The sequence below is a fragment of the Oryza glaberrima genome, chromosome 5 (genome assembly GCF_000147395.1).
Source record: "Oryza glaberrima chromosome 5, OglaRS2, whole genome shotgun sequence".
NCBI classification, from domain to species: Eukaryota; Viridiplantae; Streptophyta; class Magnoliopsida; order Poales; family Poaceae; genus Oryza; species Oryza glaberrima.
In genome coordinates this window covers 9,277,363-9,301,097 of record NC_068330.1, presented here as the reverse complement: position 1 = coordinate 9,301,097, position 23,735 = coordinate 9,277,363, and the positions used below count along the sequence as shown (strand labels likewise).

The following is a 23,735-nucleotide window of genomic DNA, read 5'->3' as shown; positions in this document are numbered from 1 at the left end:
ACATATTCTTTCTTCCCCACACAAATTTTCTCTCTCATCAACTTACAACAAAATTTTAGAAACAAAAAAGTGTGCAAAACATAGCTCCAAATGTAATATGACAAAAAAAACATTGGAGGATGAAGTTACTAACCTTTTAGCCACCTCCGATTTGTATATAATCACCAAAATAAATTCATAGAAATTTTGGCATGACCTCCCCTCTTTTTTGAAGAAATTTTAAAGCTTGCTCAGCCAACTGGAGGAGGAAGAAGACATATATATATATAGGGGTGGGACTTTAGTCCCGGTTAGTGTTACCAACCGGGGCTAAAGATCCCCGGGATCTTTAGTCCCGGTTGGTATTCCTGGGGGGGCCTAACAGGCCCTGACAGCATTTGAACCGAGACTAAAGATAGATCAAATATGCCCGTTACCCTTTTTAACCGGGACTATTGTGGAATTCGGCCGACCGACGAAAGATGGTTTCTCCACCAGTGAACTAATCTTGATTTGCTTTTAGCATGTGCATGTTTGTTGTGTAGTTTGCACGTAGAAAAGTAGTACTTGCATGTAGATCAATAACATCGTGTACGAGTGTAGAAATTTGCATTGCAGCAGTGAGTGGTGCCGAAAGAATCGTAACGGTGATGCGTGTGAAGCGCACAAGCATGATAGTTTCAGCTGGCGTGTGAAGTGGCCGGCCGGAGGCTCCAAATATCTGAGGCATGCGATGTGATCTGCATGAGATGAGCACGTTAGGAGTGCATGGTGCTCTGTTAGTTTGGGTCAAGCCACGATGTGAAGTTGAGGCTTGTGAATAGGTCCAGTTTAATTTGCATGGTTTGCACGTTGCATTATTTTAGGATCATGGCGTGAGTTTAGGCCAAGTGAGTTGGCTGGTTGTTATCCTTTGCATGTAATTTGAGTCTATAAATAATGAGAAAAAATGATGAGGCCGGGTGTGGTTGAATCAACAGAAAGTTGCGTCTTGTGCTGCTTGTGTGTGTCCACCTGAGAAGCCTTTGTGCGTGTGTGTTTGTGGCAAAAACACAGTAGAGAGAGAGGAAGTGATTTCGCACCAGAGAGAGACAAAAGTGTTTGTGATTAACACTTGTAGCTGTGAGTGAGCAATTCCAACAGTACACAGCTAGAATTAAGCTCAGCTCCATATGGCCCTAGAAGTCATCATATGTCTAGACATTGCCCAAGAAATAGCTGCTAACAGCGTATGAGCAACTGCTATTTAGGCAACTTAAGCAAATAGTATGGATTTTGACATAATAGATAAGTCAAGGAAGGGTCAATCATCACGCATCACATGGATAAAGAAAAGTGGTTCTATACATGATATTTCCACTTGAAAGTGAATGCATGACAAACAAGGAACCACGTACAATGCTTGCGATAACAACATGGTTGGATAGTAGCCCATGATGAAAAGGAACAACTATCGACCAGCACTTTCACAGTAATCCTAAACTCCCTTGGATCTCACAAGGTGGATCTTCGATTGCTTTGGCTACATGTGCATGTTTTGCATGACTTCATAGGATAAACCCATCTGTAGAATGCCACAAGGCAGCCCCAGCGCCCGATGGCTTCACATGAGAATTTTGCCATTCATATCGGCAAATCCTAAAGCTCAATCAACTTCTTTTGTAATTTTCAGAGTACAGTTTGACCTCTTAAACTTAGTGAATATTGAATTGATTCGAAAAAAAAGGAGCTTGTATATATCATCATAAATCTTTTACCTAAAAGTGCATGTCTTTGCAAAGATTATTTGAAAGATTTTTCCCCTTGAGTTGCAACCAGTTATAGGCTCTATCATCTCAACTGTCCAAAGTGCTTATTTGCAAAAGTGCAGCACCCACAACAACTTCATGTTTGCTCATATTGAACCTTGCCATTAAATTTCACCGAACCAACACATTCACTCTCTTGATCAAACTTTGGCATCGAGAAAGCCTTCGACACTATGTGATGGGATTACCCTTTTGAATTTCATGCAACAAATCTACTTCCCTACATGTTGGCATGATTAGATTACTACTCTCCTCAAGTTATCTACCTTGCAAATCATAGTTCAATGTTCTAGTAAAGTTCATTTAGAGTATGGAGGTTCTTTACATAATGGCTTACTCTTCAGTAGAGCTAGGCCCTGGGACTTTGCTTTGTTGCTAGACTACTGGAGAAACGATCTTTGATCAGTCCGCCAAATTTCACAATAGTCCCGATTCTCTTAAACCGGGACTAAAGATGATCTTTCGTCCCGATTCAAAACTTTTTGATTTTTAGTCCCGGTTGGTCCACCAACCGGGACTAAAGTTTATTTTTAGTCCCGATTCAAAAAATAACAGACAGTGTGAGACCCCTTTACCATTTTTAGTCCTGGTTTGTATTACAAACCAAGACTAAAGATCTATTTTACCAGGAAAATAAATGAGCAAACTGCCCCGCGCCGCGCCGCGCCCTAGAAAAATCGACTAAGTGCCGATCTATTCTCGACCTCATCCTCTCAACCTCATCTCTTTCTCCTCCTCCTCCCCTCATTCTCCCACCCCACTCTTCCCCTCTCCTCCTCCGGCACCCTCCCCTCCCCTCCGGTTCCCCTCCCACGGGCGATGGCGGCCGGCGCGGCGGCCTGTGCGGCGGCCGGGCGGCGGGCGGAAGCAGCCGCGGCGACGGAATGTGATGCTCGTTTTCGTTGTCTCGCTCTGATTGCAACTGTACATCTAGTATCTCACTTCTCTCTTCATGAGTTGTCGCGTTTCCTGTTCAGGTCTTGAAGTGGCTGCAAGATTTCTCTGATAAGGTGGAAGAAAGAGCTAAAGGAGTTGCTGCAGAAGTCAACGGGTTGTTAGATGAGGCTGTGGCGCTGGAACTGGATATGAAGACTCGTTCTTTTTTCTTTCTTGTTCATGTCTTTTGTTTATGCTTTTATGATGTAATGATGGTCTAGTAAAGTGAATGGGATATGAAGCAAATGCATCTTGATGTATTTTGGGGATTTTGTGAAAGATTTGTGGATGATTTTATAAATGATTTGTTGTACTTGAAAGATTTGTGGATGATTTTATGAGTGATTTGTGGATGATTTTATGAAAGATTTGTGGTAGCTCGAAATCAATAGATGTAAGCAGGGAAAAAGGAAAAAAAAAAGAAAAAAAAGTTTTAGTCCCGGTTGGGGACTACATCTTTAGTCCCAGTTGGTGATACCAACGGGGACTAAAAATCGATCTTTAGCTCCGGGTATTTTACCCTGGACTAAAGATGGGTATCTTTAGTCCCGGATTTGTACTCCTGGTTGTAAAACCGGGAGTATAGAGAGTTATGAACCGGGAGCAAAAACGCTTTCTCCACCAGTGACTTTTCATTTAGTGGTGTGTTAAATAAGTAAATAGTATGTATATACATGATGATGCAATGAATATTATTTAGGAACAACTCATGCTATGAGTAGCTCTTTGATTTGTGTAAGCTAATGCCACACTCTATAGAGGTCTAACTGACTGCAAAGTTTCTTATTGTGTGAAGCAAAATATATCTAGGATTAACTCCATACATGTGCTTACTTAGGTGCCAGGGATGGTGTGTGCACTTTTGCCAATACTAATGCAATATCAGATAAAAAACATTATTCGCAACCTATCAATATTAAAATTATCAACACAATCTTTGTTGCAAAAATCGCTCTACCCCCGTCCCAATACCACCACCTCCTCCCCCCACTCAACCCTCAACCCTTATTAGCATGCACAACCTTTGGCGAGCTAGGAGTCCTGACATACCTCAATTAATGGGCGTACTACAAGAACGCAAAACTCATTCTTTGCAGATGATGCCATTGACTTCCTCTCCCCGATACAACATGATCTTAGGGGCCTCACAATAATACATTGTGCTTTTGGTAAAGTAACTGACTTATACACCAATTTGCAGAAAAGTGTAATGGAGTAAATTCGTGTCACACTCAAAAATTCAGAAATAACTTCCAAACAAATTTGTGCATTAAATCCTTATCTAAAAATCAGGTAAGATACACAAACTAACAATTTGATTATATAGTACCAACAAAACTAATACAATAATACTTACAAAAGAGGAACTTAAGGTGTGTTCTTTTCTCCCCTTTCCCAACTTCTAGTTCCTCTTTTTTTTTTTGCACGCACATGCTTCCTATACTGCTAAACGATGAACTTTTTGTAAAACATATATATAGGAAAGTTGCTTTAGAAAATCATATTGATCTATTTTTAAAAAGCTTTTTTAACTAATACTTAATTAATCATGTGCTAATATGTCGCTCTGTTTTACGTGAAGAGAGGATTAGTTCCTAACCCACACTGAAAAACACATCCTCAGTCCTTACCATGAAGATAACTGCATCGGAAAAGAAAGAACTAGCAAAGGCGCTTCAGCTCCACTCTCACAGGCAGCTCACCTAGAGTATATGCCAAGAGTCTTCTTCTTTAAAATCGATCTTCAACTAAGTAATACTCCACAAGACACACAACAAATAAAGATGCACGGGGCAACAAAGGATGGCATAATAGAATTCATTTGCAAAAGCAACATTTCAAAAACATTTAAGAGTAGTAAAACAGTAGAGTAATTAAATAACAATATTATTTAACACTGAATATCACACCAATGCTGCATAGGCTCAAAACAACTCTGAATAACCAAAATCTGGTTGCACAGATCCAACATCTCCACAAGAGGAGGCTAACCAGTTATCATCATCAAATAATAGTTAATGAGTAGTCACGAGGAGCTAACCAGTTATCATCATCAAGTTATTATAATTAATGAGTAGTGTGGAGCTAATCACCAAAAACATTCGTTAGCCTCACCCATAACAAAAAAAAATCGAATCTAGGACCTCTGTACCAAAGGAAGGAACGTGCTACCACCAAGCTAGACAAATTATGCAATTTAATATATACTACTAACAATGTATACATTGTAGTGCATCTGAAAGTTTTTTTAGCTAAAAAACTTGTGAAGGATTCTTGGATATATTAAAAAAGAATATGATAATTGAGAGGAAGACCTAGAAATTTCCACATTTTCACATTTCCATGATTAATTCCCATTGCTGATATGATTGCACACCCATCAAGTATACCATTTTGGGACAGAAGCTGCCTAGAAGAAAAATTAATGATTCCTGATTAAAAATAACATTCGCCAATATTGCAACAACAATTCGTTATATATATTTAGTACAATTTCAATCTAGTGACAATTACAAGTGTAACTAAGTTCTCTTCAATTTCGTTTTGACCACGGATTTCTCTGCATACATCCCCTTCACACCCTGAGGCCCTGACTCTTTCCGCACTGCAGATTGCAAATCTATCTACTATAGCTTTGAATCTCTTGAGTTTTAATGCGTCGTCTATGCACATGTTGTGTCACTCACATACATATATGCCACTTGTTCAGGTGACCGGGAATGCACTCGTATTTTTCTTTAATAATGGAAATTAATCCTGCCTCTAAAGGGCTAGCTCTCATATACTCTATTCCGATTCATCTATAGATGATGGATAGATGATAGATTTTTGACAGATTCAGAGGATCATCTACTAGGCGTAGTCGCAGAAGCCGTAGGTGCACTTGTTGCTGCACTGGTTGGAGCAGCTGCCGCAGTTGTCCCTGTCGGACAGCAGGTCCACGCACCGCCCGCCGCAGCAGCTCCGCCCGTGCTTGCACGCCTTGTTGCAGCCGCCGCAGTGTTCGCCGCTGGCGCCGGTGTCCACGCACCGCCCGCCGCAGCACGTCGCGCCGGGGCTCCCCGCCGCGAGGCAGACGGCCGACGATTTCTTGGTGCAGCTGTAGAATGAACTGCTGGTGAGCAAGAACCTGCTCCTCCTCGCCGGGAGCGGCTCTGGGCTGGCCTCGGCGGCGGAGACGACGACGAGCGCCACCAGGAGGAAGAGGAACACGGTGATCTTTGCCATGGCACGCGAACTTTAGCAAGTAGTTTAATTTAGCTTGGCTAGCTTAGCTCGAGCTCCTGATTCTTTTGTGGAGACAGACGAAGTTTGTGTTGTTCTTGTGTGTCTGTGGAGGCTGGAGAGAGAAGAGAGAAGCTTATATAGAGAAGAGAATGCATGCATTTGCAATGCAGGAAGCAGGAATGTCAGCGGCAGGCAGAATGAATGGTGGCGGTTGAGTAATGGAGTTTGAAAGCAAAGAGAGGATGCATGAGAAAGTAAGTATGCTGTGCATGGAGTATGGTCGGATCAACAGGTGCGGTGTGGCACCGTCCTTCGCGTCCATTGCACCGTATAAGCCCGGTAAGCACTTGATTAATTCGTTTGACATGACTTTAAACATATTTTACGTTATGTCCGCTATTTTGTAATGAAAAACCATATCGGGGTATATTTTTAAGGTTTGAACAATTTTTTTTCTGAAAATTTAAGCATTTTTTATTGAAAAATGACAATTCTTGGCCCGGGCCGATCCTATAGGCTCTCCCATTATATATTAAACCCAAAATTTTGAAAAAATACGGTTGAAAATTGTGAGCCTTGATATGTCGGAACCAGGGGCGGAGAGACTGTCTCCTAAATTCCTATTAAAGTTTATTAAAAAGTAGTAAAAAATTTGAAGATACATGATGTCTAAGCAGTTGAGCCCTAGTCTTGAATATTTTCATTTATGGCTCCGCCCCCTGGTGGGAACTATACTTGGGAATGATTTTACGAGGGTAAAGCACCTTGAGGATTGTAGGTGACTTTTTTTATGCATATCTAATCTCATATCGGAGAAACTCTTTTAATCACCCGGATGGATATTTACTCCTTTATTGCATATCAAATCAAAGGTTATGAAAAAAAAATAAAAAGCTGACAAGATATATCAATATAGAACATGTGACTTCGTAAATATGCAAGTTCAAATTTTGACTTCTACAAATTATTATTTTATTAGAATTAGTGAAATTCAAATTTGAACTTGTATGTATATGGTGTATGTGGAGTAATATATTTACATATTAATTTATCTTGTCAGTTTTTCTTATAATTATTTAGTTAGCATATAATAAATGAGTGGACTTCTACCAATCCCTCTCCCCTAATGTTGTTCTAAAAAAAAATGTTCTCTGCATCGTATGTGCTTGCAGAACACAGACAACAACAATACAACATAACCCTGCAACATATGCTCTACGCTATGATGGATTCTGTGCCTAGGAGGACTACAAGGACGCCTTTTACAACACTTCATATCAACAAGTTATTTGACAAAAAAAAATTCCTTTTGAAATAAGTTGAAGTTACTGATCAGATACTGTGAAGTACGATCTCACATGGGAGGAGATACACAAGGGCATGAACCTGACAAAAGGCAAGGATGAACCCAAAACTACTCTATCCATCCCTGCGTGGAATGCCCTGGGACGTGCCTTCATCTCCAAACACCCCAAAACGAGGAGACAGATCATATATCCAAATTAGTTATCAGTGGCTGCCTCATGTCAAACAGCCTCAAGCACTTGTGTTCCGATTCGTAGTACTCAAAACTTATATTCAGGACATTCATCAAGATTCATTCTTGTAACAACAGTGCACGAGCAAAGGAAAAGTAAAGTGTGTCACAAGCTAGTTCAGTTTTTGTGACTTCTCTAATCAGAAGTCAGCTGATGATTAAGAATACAGGAATCGACCGAAGGAAAAGTAGAACACAAGAAAACTGCCAAGTAGTCAACGCTCTTTGTTTTATGGTTCATCCATGGCTCACAGGTGGCTTGGGACCATTTTGGCCAAAATCCATCTTCCATGGATCATGGCTCCAGGCAATTGCTCAGGTATAACAAATGATGACATTAATTAGCAATAGTCCACAAAACCTCGGTTGTTGGTGTACTCAAGTCAAAAAGATCACAAGATGTCAAGATATACAGACCAGACATGTACAAAAATGGAATCAAAATTTCAGTATAACTTCCAACATCTTCTGTGCAGCGGAATTCTCCGAATCTTTTACCCTCGACATTGGATCGCCTATTGTTACAAAATTACCTTTTGCAGTTTCTACCTGAACAGAGCAAACGAACTTCCTTTCATGTGCAGGGCCATCTTCCTTCTCTAACCTGGAGAAATAACCCATTGAACTACCCGTTCATTAAGATGTACAGGTGATCCATGGAAAATGTATATACACATGTACTTACAATATTTGTAAAGAACAAAAATTCTGCAACAATTGGTTAGCACTTTATACACACGAAACATTTGCTATTATTTACATAAATGGCACTATAGGTCGCAAAACCCCAGTAAAGTTGCTCATTCCACCACTTCAGTCAGGTGACAGGTGGGCCCAGGTTGTCAGTCAAAGTTTTTCTTCTTCTTCCTTTTCCCCTTCACCCTCCTGTTGCACAGATCAGATGAAAACCAGGCGCTGCTTCTCCTCTCCCTTAACGTCCACCTCTCCATGCTAATATAATTCCACCTCTTCCACCTGGTGCAGAGGAAAGACAGGATGCAAGGTTGGGGCAACTAATCTGACCACCCGCCACCTTTTTCTTGCCCTTGAGCTCACACCACCGTTTCTATTGGATCCTGAGATCACACCACCAACCCTGCTCTCCACCAATTCTCCCAGCACCCCAGCTCACACTGCCACCCCTTCTCCTAAAGCATGATCTCGCACCACCAACCTTCCCAGTCCCAAGCTTGAGGCACTGCCCCACCCTGAAAACGGAGCTCCCGCCACCAATGCCCCAATCTTGAAGAGCATGCTTGCATCACCACCACTCCCCAGAGACTAAGCCCGTGCCATTGCTGCTCCCCGCTGATCAAGCTTGCATCCCCACTGCTCCCCAGCGACAGAGCTCACAGCTGCTGCCCCTCCCCACCTCTCAAGCTCAAGCTGCCAACTTTTTGTTTCAATAACCCAATCACCGAGCTTGCGCCCAGTACATTGCTCTGCTTTGCTCAGAATGGGAAAGGGGAAGAAAGAAGAGGAATGTAAGGATGACAGGGCTGGGTTCTGTGATGCTTGTTGCCTCAAAAGTCAAAACATGAGGTTTAGTGAAGCAAACATCATAATCTGGGGGGTTTGAATCTTAAAAATATGGCATGATATTGCACCTGTTACAATGAAATCTAGAAAAACTCCCTATGGTAACATATAAATCTTTCTCACAAATGAAACTCCAAACCAAGTAGCATGGATTAACTAAAAGCCGCTTGCTACCTTACCCACATCAAAATTTCACCAATGCTTCCACTAAAGGAAGTCACAGTTCAACATTTAGCTGGCATTCCATCTTAACAGCACAATGTGAACAGTGATAATGCAAATCAAACCAAGCACTAGTTTTCCTCCCTCAGTGTTATGGCCTGGTGGAAGACACATGGGCTGTATGCAGAGCCCTGGGCCAGAGTGTGGTAGGCCAATGAAGAAAGATGCACCGATACTGGTGCAGAGGTTTACAGGAGGGATTTAGCTGTTCCTCCTGGAATCATTCTTAGGAATAATCCTTATTCAAATAGTGAATCTTTTTGTAACGAACATATGGTAGCCAAATAACTATTTGTTATGGACTTATGGGCGCAAGGTCTAGGCTCACACCATGTATTGCTCATGTGGTTACTGTAACACCACGGTGAATTTTAAATTTTAGAGATGACATTACATTAGTATATCATCTATTTCCATAGTATTGGAGAGAGGTTTCTTAGGGGTCAATTTATCATATCTGTGGAAGGATATGTTGGCATCTCTTTTCATTAAAAAATGAAACATCGATAATTAGTCTAACAATCATACCCTCTCTCCCACTCAGGGAGAAGCCTACTAGTGGCTACATGAGAGAAACACCCCTGGTCTTCAGACCCTAGCCCAAGCCCTCACCACTCATCAAGGAAACTCCCCCCAAGTCCCTTTTCATTTCTCCTTTTTAACATGTGCTACTCCTGGAAACCCACACTCAAGCCATCTCCTTCAGCTCATGCTGCCACACAGCAGCCCCACATCGCAAACAATAATTCCTCATCGTGATGGAAGAACTATCATATGCAATCAAACTATAGCTACATAGTTTCACCAGCTTCTTAAATAGATAAATATAAAATACCACTAAATACAAGTGAAAGAGAGTAACAAGCAACTCCACAGAGTAAAAATACAGTATGCCATGGTTTCTGATTTAATAATCTCAAAGGAATTCATGAAAAAGAAAACAAAGCAAATTTTCTGTTTTGAACACAAAAAAAACTAGATTTGCTCCAGGACACTCTAAATTTATGGCATTTGCTCTACGACACTCTAGTTTTGTGGATTTACTATAGGACACTCTAGTTTTGTGGCTTTGCCAAAAGACTTTCAAGCCATTATTTTAATATATCATCTTCCAATTAAGAGATAGAACTTTGCAAAAGATGATTTTAGCCTTGGAACACCTTGCAAAATTAAAATTTGAACACATTTGGCTGAACTTTAAAATATTTTGCAAAAATCAAAACTTGTTACAAATAACAGAAATAAAAAAAAACTAAACAACTTTTTGTAAAAAAAAAAAAATTAGTTTTGGATAACTTTTAAATTGTGCAAAATGTTTATAGTTAGCCAAAATTTGTTCAAATTTAAACTTTGCAAGGTGTCCCAAGGGTAAAATTTGCAGAGTTTTATCTCTTCACTGGAAGAGGATATATTAAAACAAAGGCAAATTTTGCTTAAGGACATAGTAACTTCGTGGTTTTAGCTCCAGGAGACGGTAAAAGTCGATCTTTGGTGGAAGATACTCTCAAACGTTATTTGCTGTTGGACACCGTAGTCATTAAAATATTAATTTCCGGTTGAATAGGAGATAAACAAAACGAAAGATCAAAAATGCCCCTGAGCCCACTTGTCATATTATTTCTCTTCCTATCTCTCTTCATCAAGCAGTGGCACAAATGTCAGGGACCACCTCTCCCATCTCTCTTCGGCAAGCAGCGGCATAGACGCACGGTAGTGCAAGGGGGTAGCTGCGGCGAGCAGAGGAGCTGGTGGACGCATGGCGAGTGGCAGCACATAAGAGGAGTTGTGGCGTCGTCGCCGCGGGCAGCCGCACGGTGAGTGGTGAACTGGTGGTGTAGGTGGCAGCGCAAGGGATTTTGTTTGTTCTTCTCAGCTTTGCCATGGATTGGCACATTACTCATCTCTGCTTGCTTTAATTGGATTCGCCTATACATGCTTGCCTCTGAGAGAATCAAATATGTTTTGCTTTAGCATAGTGAGCAGTGTGGGGGTGAAGCCGTGGGGGAGATGCGCTCGACCTATGGGCGGTGACCCCAGATCCGTCACAGTGACGTGTTGTGCTCATGGACAATGTTGTCGACGCCACTGCGAGCAGGATGGTGCCATCACCGGAGCTTCACCTGCCACTGGCATTGGACCCCAATCCCTACCAGACCCTACCCTGACTCCACTCGAAGAGAGCAGCGGGGTATTGCAAATGGGCCAAACAAAGAGGAAGAAGAAGAATATAACAAGTGGGTCCAGGGGCATTTTTGACCTTTCACGTTGTTTATCACTCCTATTCAATCAGGAAATAATATTTTAGTGCGTGTAGTATCCAGAAGCAAATAACTACGTTTTGAGAGCGTCTTCCTCCAAAGATCAACTTTTTATCGTGTCCTGGAGCTAAAACCACAAAGTCAAGGTGTCCTACAGCAAAATTTGCCCTAAAATAATGGCCAGAGTGTCTTTTGGCAAAAAACCAAAAAACTAGTATCTCCTATAGCAAAACCAAAACTAGAGTATCCTAGAGCAAATGCCATGAATTTAGAGTGTCCTAGAGCAAATTTTTCCCAAACTTTTTATTAGAAAAAACATAAATGGCATTCTGTTGACAAGTCACATTTAAAGGCATTTGAAGAAAAGACAAAAAATGTTTGCAGTGGACCAAGATGAAAGAAGCATCATGCACACTCCAAATGTTTTTTACTTAAATCGAAGACCTGCCACTAAAGCAACCTATTATCCAGGTATCATAGTAAGAACAACAGAAATGAATGCAAGAGCAAGAAATCTAGGTTCACATTTTTCAGCTTTATAATATCTAATATTTAATACATCTCTATATACACCATCCCCTCCATCTGAAAATAATAAGACCTAACACTTCCCGTAAATCTAATACAACTCTTTGGTCATCAAAAAGATAAATTTACAAAATTACACAGTCCGCATAACTAATAGGGAACAAGACAATTAAGGCTGTGTTCTTTTGCTGACTTTCCCAACTCAATCCCATCGTTTTCCGCGCGCACACTTTCCAAACTGCTAAACGGTGTGTTTTTTGCAAAAAATAAATAAATAAATAAATAAATCTATACAAAAGTTGCTTTTAAAATCAAATCAATCCATTTTTCAAATCAAAAGTTAGCTAATAATTAATTGTGCGCTAATGAGTCACTCCGTTTTGCGTGTCGAATGGATTAGTTCCCCAACTCACTCCAACGAACGTAGCCTAAGATTTTATTTTACAGAACCATAGACCAAGTGTAGGATTGTGAAGAAATTACACCCCATCACATGGAACAGGTTTTGACAAGACAAGCCATGTATCAGTGTCATGGCATTCCTTCAAATGAGCTGGCCTGCCTTGTCAGAATCCCAACAACCACAATGGATATGGAGTTACTTGACAACTCTGAGGTAAACATATAACTCTGAGAAATGCAATGTCAAGTATGCAGTTTGACAATACTTTTGCCATCCAAAGTATAAATTGTAAACTAAGAATTTTCTCTCCCCTATGTACCCTTGAGAATTCGTTCAATCCCTTATGTACCCCTGAATTTTGCCTCATCCCTTATATACCCCTGAGTCTTCATTTTGATCTCCTCTATGCCCATTCCGTTAGTTGACCGTTAAATGTTTTTGAAATTGTCTATATTAGCCCTCACTTATACTTATGTGCTAGTTTAATGATAAAACACAATTCTTATATGAAAAAAGAACTATTTGTAAATAAACTAAGGGAATATAATTATTTGACAACAAATTTTAAAAATAAATAAAAAAATTAAATAAATTTTAAATTAACTTTTATGAAATTCATACATTGTTTTCATCAAAATTTGAACCCAACAAATAAATAATTTTGGTTCATAATTTCTAGCTAAAACTCTTATATGGATTTTGTCCAAAAAAAATAAATTTGTTCAACAATTTATATTTTCATTTCAATAAATAATTATGCTCCATTTGATTTTATCATGAATTACAATTTTTCACATTGTGAATTATGAAGTAGAGTAGATAGCATGTAACTGTAAGTATGGGAAATGGGCAATATGGTCATTTTAGAAAAATTTAACAGTCAACTCACGGTCAACTAATGGAATAGGGATAGAGGAGATCAAAATGAAAACTCAAGGGCATGTAGGGAATTTTCTCTAATATTAGAGAAAATCAGATGGCGAAACTTTTCAGGGGCATGTAGGGAATTTTCTCTTAATACTACTAGCAGTTACTACTGAGTGCAGGACTTGAACAATAGCAATTGATTAATCAATTGTCCCTTTGTTTTAAATATATGAAATAATTGTTCGGTTGTCTAAGTATGAAATAAATAAGTAGTTAAACGCTTCAATCTTTTGATAAGTTGTTCCCTTCTTTGTATTAGTTAACAAAGAGTAAGAACGCTAGATTGAGTGAAGTGTTGGGTAGCACCCCTCTAAAGGTGTCCTTTAGAAGGGCTTTGGTGGGGGAAAACCTTCTAGATTGGTATAAGGTAGTGGCTAAGGTGGCTTTGATAAAGCTCTCGAACGACCCAGACCGATTCAGATGGAAAGCATGTGGAAATAGAGCATTTTTCAGTAAATTCCATGTACAGATCTTTAATGTACAGGAATGTTGTGCCAAGAAAGTCGATAATCTGGAAACTAAGAATTCCAACTAAGATTAAGATTTTCTTGTGGTATATTGAGAAAGGAGTGATCCTGACTAAGGACACGTGGGTGCTCCGCAGCTCGGGTGTGCATGAGGCTAGTGGTAGTCTGGTGGAGCTTGGCTGCTTGGGCACGACAGCCATAGCTGCTCAGGTCCGAATGGGAGGTGACACAAGGTGACAGCAGGAGAAGATGGAAGAGATTAGAGCAGATTTGGTGCTTCACACGGCACTGTGGCAAAGGAGGGATTAACTTGACTAGGCATTTTTGCAAAGCCCACAAACTTTGTGGTAAATATAAGTACGCCCTCAACTGCATTGCGAAGGAGCAATCTTCTCTTATTTAAGACCATAAAATTATTTAATTGGATCAGATTTACACCCTATAGTTAGGGTTAGATGATCGTTTCGATAACAGGACCAAAATCATGGTTGTTTTGCCATACAAGAAACCAAATTTTGCCCGTATTAGAAAATTCAGCTACTGGACATTCCAAAATAATGGTCTTTGCCACAAGACACCACAAAAATGTGGGTTTGCTGGAAGACACTCTGAAATTACAGTTATTTGCTGGTGGATGCTGCTCACATAATTTATTGTTTTTACTCAAGTGAGGAGAAAGAACACTTGCAAAATGTCTATTTGCCCTTGGAACATGTATTATTAATTCCTTTTTGCTTTACATAGTGGTGCGGTGCCTGGGCCCATTTTGAAAAGCTAAATAAATAGAGAGGGGAGAAACAGATTCGGACTAGATGGAGAAAACAAAAGGTAGTGACATCATTTTTCAAAGTTTCTCTCTCCTAATCATACATTATTTTGATTGGAGAAGTGTCCACCAGCAAATTACCACAAACTTAAGTGTGTTTTTTAGCAAAGCCACATTTTCCGGTGTCTTTTGGCAAAGACCACAATTTAAGAATGTAGCAAATTTTGCCTTTTTCTATGTGGTCCACCTCAAGAATGTTTTCATCAACATAGTTGACCTGTTTCATCTATCCGTTTAATTATGCGCTCTGTTTTTACTCTTTTAATCCTCCATCATCTTACCTTAATTCCCAACAGCAAATAATCAATGTTAATGTAGCCAACATGACAAAATAAACTGGAGTTCGCTCACTGCTAACAAAACCTCCAAAACCGCCTTAAGGTTTGTTTGGATAAGTAGGGATATCTACAATCTTTAGGACTGGAAGAGAAATTATACTGAAATAACCAATCTGAAAGGAGTTAAGAGGCTTTCATATTGCCAAACAAGTTCTTAGGGTGTAAACTGATCCAGGTTTGTGGGCTTAGGGTGGTAACAGGTTTTAAAATTCAAGGCATAAAATGGACTATTTGCAGAAATTACAGAGTTAAAAAGTGGGCCTATTTCAGTGACAAAAACATTGATTTAAGTTGAAAGTTTATTATCTACAATCAATCAGCAATGTAAAGTTTGAAATTCAAATAGCACTTCTATTTTGGAAGGCTTACTATCACCCTACATTGTGCAAGCATGGCAAGAGTAGTGCTATATGAACAAAATTCATGTAAAATACTGGTAAACAGAACTACATGAAATGGTTAAAGGAGGTATCTTACTTAAAGATAGGTTTTGGCCAATTCTGCCTGCTGCATTGCTCATTAAGCTTCTGTTTGCACTCCCTAAGCTCTCCAATCTCATCCCCCAATCCGTTGCCAACCCCAGTTGTTAACACTTGCTTCTTTGCACCTGCAAGCTTCCTTGTTGCATCCCGTGCAGCATTAAGCTTAGCAATTACCTTCTGCTCCGAGGAACCAATACCAACTAGCTCCCCAGCAACAAATACATTGACCACTGTCATCCCACCTTTTTGCCATGTCTTGAATTGTGCCATCTTCCCGTGTTTCTGGCATAGTTCATGCAACATAGTCACAGGTTGCTCGTCTATTGTTTCTGCTGTAATAATTGGCTCAAACAGCCACCTTGTGACCTAAATCATATACAACACAGCTATTATTATCACCACCAGTAAATCCATCTACTCTATCTATCTCCGTGTATGTGTATGTGATCATAAATGTTGGCTTAGATATCATGCAGTTAAATTTCTCCTTTTCCTCAAGGGACCATCAAAATTTCCTAACTGCACAATTGTAGGTACATCAATATGATATTAGTCATATGATAAAAAAAATACCAGACGCTTCCCATAAATAAAATTGTTTATCCAATCTTTTATGTTATTTGTATTAACAGTCCACCTTATTTCTTGGAGGCCATGTAACCATGTGAGTCTCTGAAGAATGTAAAGAATTGTTAGCAGTAGTACACCATAAAGTAAAAGCTAAGAACCTTCCAGAGCTTCTCAAGATCAAATTTGCAATCAACATAGACAGCAGCAGCAATGGCCTCAACAATATCAGCGAGCACCTTGGGAGCCTTGACAACACTACCACCATAAGGTACAGTACCAAGATCATCCTCTGGCTCTTGCTTCACTGTTTCAATAAACTGACCTACCTGCATTATTAGTAGTATAGCCAATTACAGAAGAATGATAATTAAAACATTAAGTCCAATATCTACCTCATAAAAATATAATGTAGATGTAATAGCAGAAAAACACTAACAGTTCAGAGCACCTATTCAAAAGCATTTCTATAGTGTCAACAAACAATTGATACAAAATGATGCAATTCATTCGAAAAGATTAAAATTTGCATATCAAATTCCTGTTATGAATAAGAGGTCAAAGACAATGGAATTTGAGTCAGCATTTTTTTTTCATTTCAGGTAGAAACCAGCTGTTGTCCAGAATCAACATTGCTTCCTTTTAACTACATAGTCAAGAATAAAGACATGGGCTTAATTTCAAAGTTGAGAGGTTGAACTTTGAACTACCACTACACCTACGGTGTCCCCTTCTCTTTTTATTGCTCAAGGAGATAAAACATCCAGTTATAGCAGTATACTAAGCATTGGAATGGACACAAAAAATCTTCTATGGTTTTCACAGGTTTGGAAGAATAGCACTTAGTACATTCAAAAGATATATTAATGCCATTACTTGCTTCTTTTTCTTTCTATAAATGCTAAACACCACCAAATTGCATATAAACAGTACAAAGGAAGGAAATTTCTAAAACCATAAGAAAGAGAATGGCGTCCATGTGGTCTATAAAGTTTAAGAGAAACATATAGTACATGAAAACTGGTCTTGACGTTTAAAATCAATTCCGAGTGTCAAGCCGGGAGACAGGAATTAAAAATTTTCCAATGGGCGATTGAGCACACCAGTTTATCCCTTCCTTGATATAAACCGTGAACTTACTTATGACGCAATGGTCTAAGCAAAGTGAAAGGCACAACCATAGCATTTGTGTGACCCCAATCTTACTTACCATGGCAGTATACAGATTGGAAAACATAGAATCTACAAAAGTATGTCAACAGAGTTTAACTAGTACTTTACTATCCCAAGGCCAACCGATTGAGCGAGCATCAAATCAAAAATCGAAATTGCATGATTCTCCAATAAGAGAAGAGATGGATTGTCTCGGCACGTACGAGGAGATCGAGGCGGGGGCAGTTGCGGCGGAGAAGCGGGTAGAGGTCGTGGCGCACGGCGACGCGCGCGAGCTTCTCGGTGGAGATGTTGGCGGCGCGGAGCGTGGAGAGCGGGCCGGGGCCGAGGGTGGGGTTGGTGAGGTAGAGGAAGTTGGAGAAGGCGAGGCCGAGCGCCGAGTCCCCGACGAACTCGAGCCGCTGGTAGGAGACGGCGTCGTCGGCGAAGGACTGGTGCGTGAGCGCCTCCTCCAGCAGGCGCCCGTCGCGGAACTGGTAGCGCAGCAGCCGCTCGACGCGGGCCGCCGCCTCCGCGCGGTCCGCCACGAAGCCCGGCGGGGGAAGCTCCACCGGGTCCGGCGCCGGCGGCCCGCGCTTCCGGGAGGCAGGCTTCATCGCCGGTGGCGGCGCCATGCCGTCGAGCGGTTTAGGGTCTTAGGGGTTTTGGGACGGCGTGAAATCCGGAGAATTTCAAGTGCTGATATATAAAATTTTCCGAAACAGCGCAGTTTGCTCTCGGGAGATTTTCAGATTTTTCGAAAATATTTTTGAAATTTCCAAAATGTTATTTTGCCTAGTTTCTGGAAGTCTCCATGCGGGGACCGTTCGGATTTTCTAAAAAACAGTAATAATGCTGTGCAAGACACGTTTTTACTATGCACTAATATCTATATCTATATCTATATATATTGTTGGCGGTATGGCATGACGCCATTCGACCAAACCTGCCAAAACCATGCGAAGAGTAGGGATTCAAGCCCAAGACGTCAAAATTAGTTAGGGCGAAGTCCCCCCATGGCGAAGACTATGGAACAAGGAGAGGCGAAGGATGCAGGGCGAAGAGTATATGCCGAAGGGAGACGACTTCGCCATAGCAAGTTCGCCTTCACGAGGACCGAAGAAGCCTTTCCGGCCGACGGCCCATCAAGCCCAGGGGCTATTGGGCCGACGATCGCCCGACGGCCCATCAGGGGCCCATGAACCACAATTACACTGTGTACCCATGTAAATGTCCCTTTCTAAGGGCAACCATGTAAATTCCCCCTGTATAACCAAAACCCTAATAGTAAGAATCTGTAATGGCGGCTATAAATAGTCTCGTAGGGTCATGTAATAGGGGGATCCGAAGAAAAATTCTCAAATTAGTACAGTTTACTTCTTTTCCAACCACTGTTGAGTAACCACGTCTTTGGACGAATACGGTTGTCGTTTCGACAACAGCTAGCGCCGACCGTGGGGATCTCCGAGCGAAACCATTGAGAGCGAATGCCACCGAAGAAGGTCGTGAAGGAGAAGGTTACGAGGCGAAAGGAAAGCGAAGCCAGGGGAGATATGGCCGCCGAATAGGGAGCAGAGCCTTCGGCGCCTGTCGCCGAAGATAGAGGAGCGCCATCTGCTTCCGCACCTACGCCACCACTACCGCCTTCGGCCCCTGCCGCCTCTGCGCAGGTGCTGAACGTGGCTGACATGGCGAAGGCGGCTGCGGCGGAAAGGGCACTCCAAACCAGAGCAGAGATCCTTTCGACAAGCCAACTGCTGGTGCCCTAAGCCGCTCCGTCGCAGCCGGCAGCGGCCTCAACTGTGCTCGCCGCAGTGCAAGCTCAAGTCAATCCTGACCCCGAAACACAAACCGAAGCCAACATGGAAGCCATGCGACAGAACATGACACAACTCCAAGACATGCTTCGCTAAATGCAAGAACAGCAGCAAGCATACGAGGCGGCAAGGCGGTCCAAGGTCACTTGGGCCCCAATCCTACAGTATTCGGCAGGCTATGTCCCACCCCAAGTCTATCCACAAGCACCGACCTAGCCCCTTCCGCCACTAGTTGCACAAGCGCCAATGTACTTCGCCAGACAGCCTTCGACCGCAGCAGTGCATCCGGCCCCTCACGTGCAACTGCAAGCTCAACCGGTCGCTACCCAAGTACATCCTCAACCGCCTGGCCAAGTGCCACAAACAATGGCAGAAGGGGCTTCGGCTCTGCAGGCGCAGCTCCAAGCTTTCCTTCAGCAACTCAGCCAACCCCACAGCATTTCAGGTACAGCCCCTTCGGCCCACCCGGAGGGGAATACAAGTCAAGGTGCGCCTAGTTGGTTGCCGTCGAATCAGCCAGGTCTGGGGGCTTCACCGTGGAGTCAAGGACCGCAGTTCGACTTCATCAATGCTGCTCAAGCACCAGCCGTTCGGCCGCAAGCACCAACACCAGGCTTCGGATTAAACCAAGCACCAAACCAGGTCGCCATGACATGGTCACAGCCAACGTTCGACCCATCCATGGCAGCTCAGCTAGCATCACCAATCGGAGCCGGGCAGCCGAATGCCATGGCCCAACCTCACGCGCAAGTCGTGATTTCGCCCTTCGCCACGCCGTACCCACAGCAAGGTGCCGTGAACAGGGCAGGGGGTGAAAAGGGGCTACCCCTGAGTGTGGGAATCAAGACCCGTCCAATCCCGCCCCAGTTCAAGTTCCCGCCCGTCCCACGCTACTCAGGCGAAACTAACCTAAAGGAATTCCTCTCCATTTATGAGTCCGCGATCGAAGCGGCTCACGGCGACGAAAATACCAAGACAAAGGTAATACATCTCGCTCTAGACGGCATCGCCCGTTCTTGGTATTTCAATTTGCCAGCCAATTGCATTTACTCATGGGAGCAATTGCGCGACGTCTTTATTCTTAACTTTTGAGGCACCTATGAGGAGCCGAAGACGCAACAACATCTACTAGGCATTCACCAGAGGCCGAGGGAGTCGATAAGGGAGTACATGCGTCGCTTCTCGCAAGCTCGGTGCCAAGTGCAAGACATAACCGAGGTGTCTGTCATAAACGTCGCTTCGGCCGGGCTACTTGAGGGCGAACTCACAAGAAAAATCGTCAACAAGGAGACACAGACGCTTGAGCATCTACTTCGCATCATTGACGGGTTCGCAAGGGGCAAAGAGGATTCCAAGCGGCGCCAAGCAATACAAGCTGAGTATGATAAGGCTTCCGTCGCCGCCGCCCAAGCCCAAGCACAATCTCAGGTTGCCGAACCACCTTCTCTCGCTGTTCGCCAAGGGGCCGACATGTTCCGACCCAACGAAAAGCACGCGAAGTGACAATGCAAAAATAGCGAAAAGGAAATAAAACGCACCTTTATTGATTTTGAATAAAAATGTATCGAAGAATACAAACCCGTCACAATGGTACAAGTGAAAAGAAAAGAGCAATAGCGTTACAGCCCAGCTTACAGATAAATTACATCTTTGCCCCTGCGATCATTCTTTCTCACTAAGGAATGATCAGGCGAACTAGGTTCGTCATCGCTACTAATATCATACACAACCATAAGAGGAGAAGGGGGCGAAGCACAGACTAGATTGTAACGATGCTGGGAGATTGCCTCCTGCCGATCAATCTTCCGATAGTTTCGCCCAAAGCGAGCCATATCCTCCAAACGTCTTGAATGAACAAGATCTTAGTCTTCTAAGGTTCGCCTGGGGTGCGCCCACAGCCACCCGGCAACCTTAAAAACCTTATAGCTGCGGCCGTTTATCACCATTTCGCGATAAACAGGCCGAAATGGGCATCGCACCTTCGGCAAATCCTTCAGTGCCACAAATTTCTCGTTTTGGCTTCGCCAACTCCCAGAAGGGGGCCGAATGCACAACTTTCGGCAAACACCCTGACAGACAATGCAAAAAGGGCAAAAGACAATTTTCATAGTAAGAATAGGCGAAAAAAAGAGAAAGTATTGCATAATGTGAAATGGGCGTAATCATAATACACCAAAGACTTCAACCACAAAAAAAAGGTGGCTAAAAGTGAGTCGTACATTCCAAATATCCAAGGGGCCCTTTTTCGGCTACAATAAGGGGGCTTAGCGGCGGTTTGCCGAATATACATCGTTCGCCACTCCCGGCAAACACAAAAGAAGAAGGGAAACTACAAAAATCTAAGGAAAGGACGGAGGGCCTCACACCTCTGGGTGATCCTGGGCATCGCCTCCACCCGCTTCGGCTGCCGCGTCCTCTTCTTCGCACCGGTCTGCTGTCTCTGCCTTCGCCAGTTGCTCCAAAAGGCGCGCCTTGGCAGTGGACCGGCTGTCCTTCTGCCAGAACTGTTTTCACCACGCGCGAAGCGCGGGCGAAATGTTCTGCGCACTGATCTCCCAATCCCCCTTCGCATAGTTAGGGAACTCGTCGACGTGCTCGCAGTCGAACTGTTGCATAAGGCCCATGGTAAAGGCCGCCAATACGCGCGCACAACAATCACCGTACGCAGTGGCGCAGTTCGAAACAGAACCACCAGCCTGCTGGGTCCACTTGGAGAAGTCAAAGGCCGAGGCATCTTCGACAGGGATCCCTCGCACCTTTGTACCCATGTCAGTAAGGGCGAGGCGGAGAGTTTGGCACGCCGTTCTCGCGGATTCGGTGGTTTTCGCCATCTCCCGCAAAAACCGCTGTGACTCCTCCACAGCGCTCGCTTTAGCCTTGCTGACCTTCAGGCGAAGAGCCTCCATCTTCGGCTCAGTGAGGTTATAATAATCGGTCAGCACGGCGGAATGAGCCTTTTCTTTCTCCAGCTCGGCCTTGAGGCGATCAACCTCAGCCCTCGCCTCTTTTCCTTTCTCCAACTCGGATTAAAGCCGCTTGTTTTCGGCTTTCGCCTCTTTCAAGGTGTTGGCGAGGGCTTCCATCTCCAAGTTCTTGCGGCCTATTTTGTCGTCCTTGGCCCGAAGACGGTTCTTAAATCCGTCAAGACGGGCCCGCAAGGATCTGGATACAAGATAGGAGCAGGCGGAGAGACCAAATGTTAGTTATGGGACATGAAAAAAAAGAAGAGGAAAATCAGGAAGAGAGAAAAAGCATACCAGAACCGCCAAGCTTTTAATAGCAGAACACCCCTCATCGAACTCATTCAATTCGGTGAATAGGCTCAGGGTGCTGGCAGGTAAGGCAAGATTGCTTACTCCCTCGACAAAGGGAATAAGGTCCACCCGAGTCTCGAAATCGCTAGGGGCGAAGTGGGGCGCCGCAAGGGAATATTCCGAGGCAGAAGTTTCGACGGCCGCACCCTTCCCCTTCGCATTGACTAGCGGCGAAACAACCGGCTGACGTCGAGGGCTACTGTCACGCCCTAAAAATCGCCTAAATTAAAAATGCATTGTTTAAATCATTTTTAGAAATTAAATTAAAAGCCTACAAGCTAAACTCTAAAAATTTAGGAAAATTTTCAACATAAAAATGAGCTAGATAAAATTTTATTAAATACTACACTTGCTCCTCTATTTTCTAGATTTTTCTGGGAATTATTTGAGCAAGGGAAGTATTTTTAATAAATGAAACAACATTTCACAAATTATTTTTAATTAAAAAGTTCCAAAACCCCTCCCTAAAGCCGTTGGGCCGTTTTTGGCCCAACATCCTTCCCCTCTCCCGCGGCCGAGCCGGCCCATCCGGCCCAAACCCCGCCGCCGCCCTCCCTCACGTGGGCACCGACAGGTGGGGCCCACCTGTCAGGTGTGTCCCCTACCTCCGGCCGAGCCCAAGCCGGCCGAGCTGCCCGTCCGTGCCGCATTCCGCCTCCGATTCCGCCCCGATCCCTCATCCCCGAGTCCGGACTTTTGAGGGGTTTTTATCCCCACATCCTCCTCTATCTTTCCCCTCAAGAATTGGAGCAAATGGTTGAGTATATTGCCCGAATCGAACTCGTTTTTGAGTTTATCTCCAAAACCGAGTTTCGTTTTTCCCAGATCGATTTCTTGCGGGAGGAGTCCGATCTCTTCAATCCAAGGCTATAAATAGGACCCCCTAGTCCTCCTCTTTCGTTTGCCCCAACTCCCGTCCTCTCCCGTGCCTCCTAGCCGCCGCGCCGCCGCTGCTTAGCCTCGCCGCCGCCGCCGGCCATCTCCGGCGCCGCCGCGCAGCCGTCTCCGCCGTCGCCGCCGCTTGCCGCCACCGCCATTAGGTGCGTGGGAGCGACGAGAAGCCCGGCCGCACCTCCGCCTTCGCCGCCGGCCGTCGGAGCCCCGTCGCCGCCGGTCAACCGAACCACCGCCGCCGCCCGTTCGTCGCCGGCCACCGTCGGTCGTCGTTTGGCACGTTGGTGAGTACCAACGGGTTCGTCTCGTCGTTCTCTATGTATAGATGTCCTCCAAAATCCCGGCCGACCACCCTAGCTCCGGCGAGGTCGCCATCCGAGCCGGCCACCATTGATGACGTCATCATGACATCATCATCTTTTCCTTTTCCCTTTTTCTAATAGAGTAAATCTTCGGAAAATCATAACTAAATAATCGTAGATCCGTTTCAGGTGGTTCAAGTTGCTAAATTTT

The 23,735-nt window shown here is 43.5% G+C and overlaps 2 protein-coding genes across 2 annotated transcripts; both read right to left on the bottom strand.

The window, feature by feature from the left end:
- Window positions 1-5,475: 5,475 nt before the first annotated feature.
- Window positions 5,476-5,951, bottom strand: LOC127772581 (protein STIG1-like). The gene has a single exon (XM_052298519.1). The coding sequence runs from the start codon at window positions 5,949-5,951 to the stop codon at window positions 5,577-5,579; it is 375 nt and encodes a 124-aa protein (XP_052154479.1). The 3' UTR covers window positions 5,476-5,576.
- Window positions 5,952-7,808: 1,857 nt separating this feature from the next.
- LOC127773790 (ribonuclease 3-like protein 2) lies at window positions 7,809-17,862 on the bottom strand. The gene is made up of 4 exons (XM_052299966.1): window positions 17,422-17,862; window positions 16,207-16,374; window positions 15,474-15,844; window positions 7,809-8,092 (listed from the first exon to the last, which is right to left on the bottom strand). The coding sequence occupies exons 1-4, from the start codon at window positions 17,830-17,832 to the stop codon at window positions 7,927-7,929; spliced, it is 1,116 nt and encodes a 371-aa protein (XP_052155926.1). The 5' UTR covers window positions 17,833-17,862; the 3' UTR covers window positions 7,809-7,926.
- Window positions 17,863-23,735: the final 5,873 nt, after the last annotated feature.

What these genes read in the sequence shown, in the direction of transcription:
- LOC127773790 (XM_052299966.1), bottom strand. Translation starts at nt 17,832, where the DNA reads ATGGCGCCGCCACCGGCGATGAAGCCTGCCTCCCGGAAGCGCGGGCCG. An exon ending in GCCCCCGCCTCGATCTCCTC is followed by an intron (nt 16,375 to 17,421) that starts GTACGTGCCGAG and finishes CTAATAATGCAG; the next exon opens with GTAGGTCAGTTTATTGAAAC. An exon ending in TGGCCAAAACCTATCTTTAA is followed by an intron (nt 8,093 to 15,473) that starts GTAAGATACCTC and finishes TTATTTCTCCAG; the next exon opens with GTTAGAGAAGGAAGATGGCC.
- LOC127772581 (XM_052298519.1), bottom strand. Translation starts at nt 5,951, where the DNA reads ATGGCAAAGATCACCGTGTTCCTCTTCCTCCTGGTGGCGCTCGTCGTC.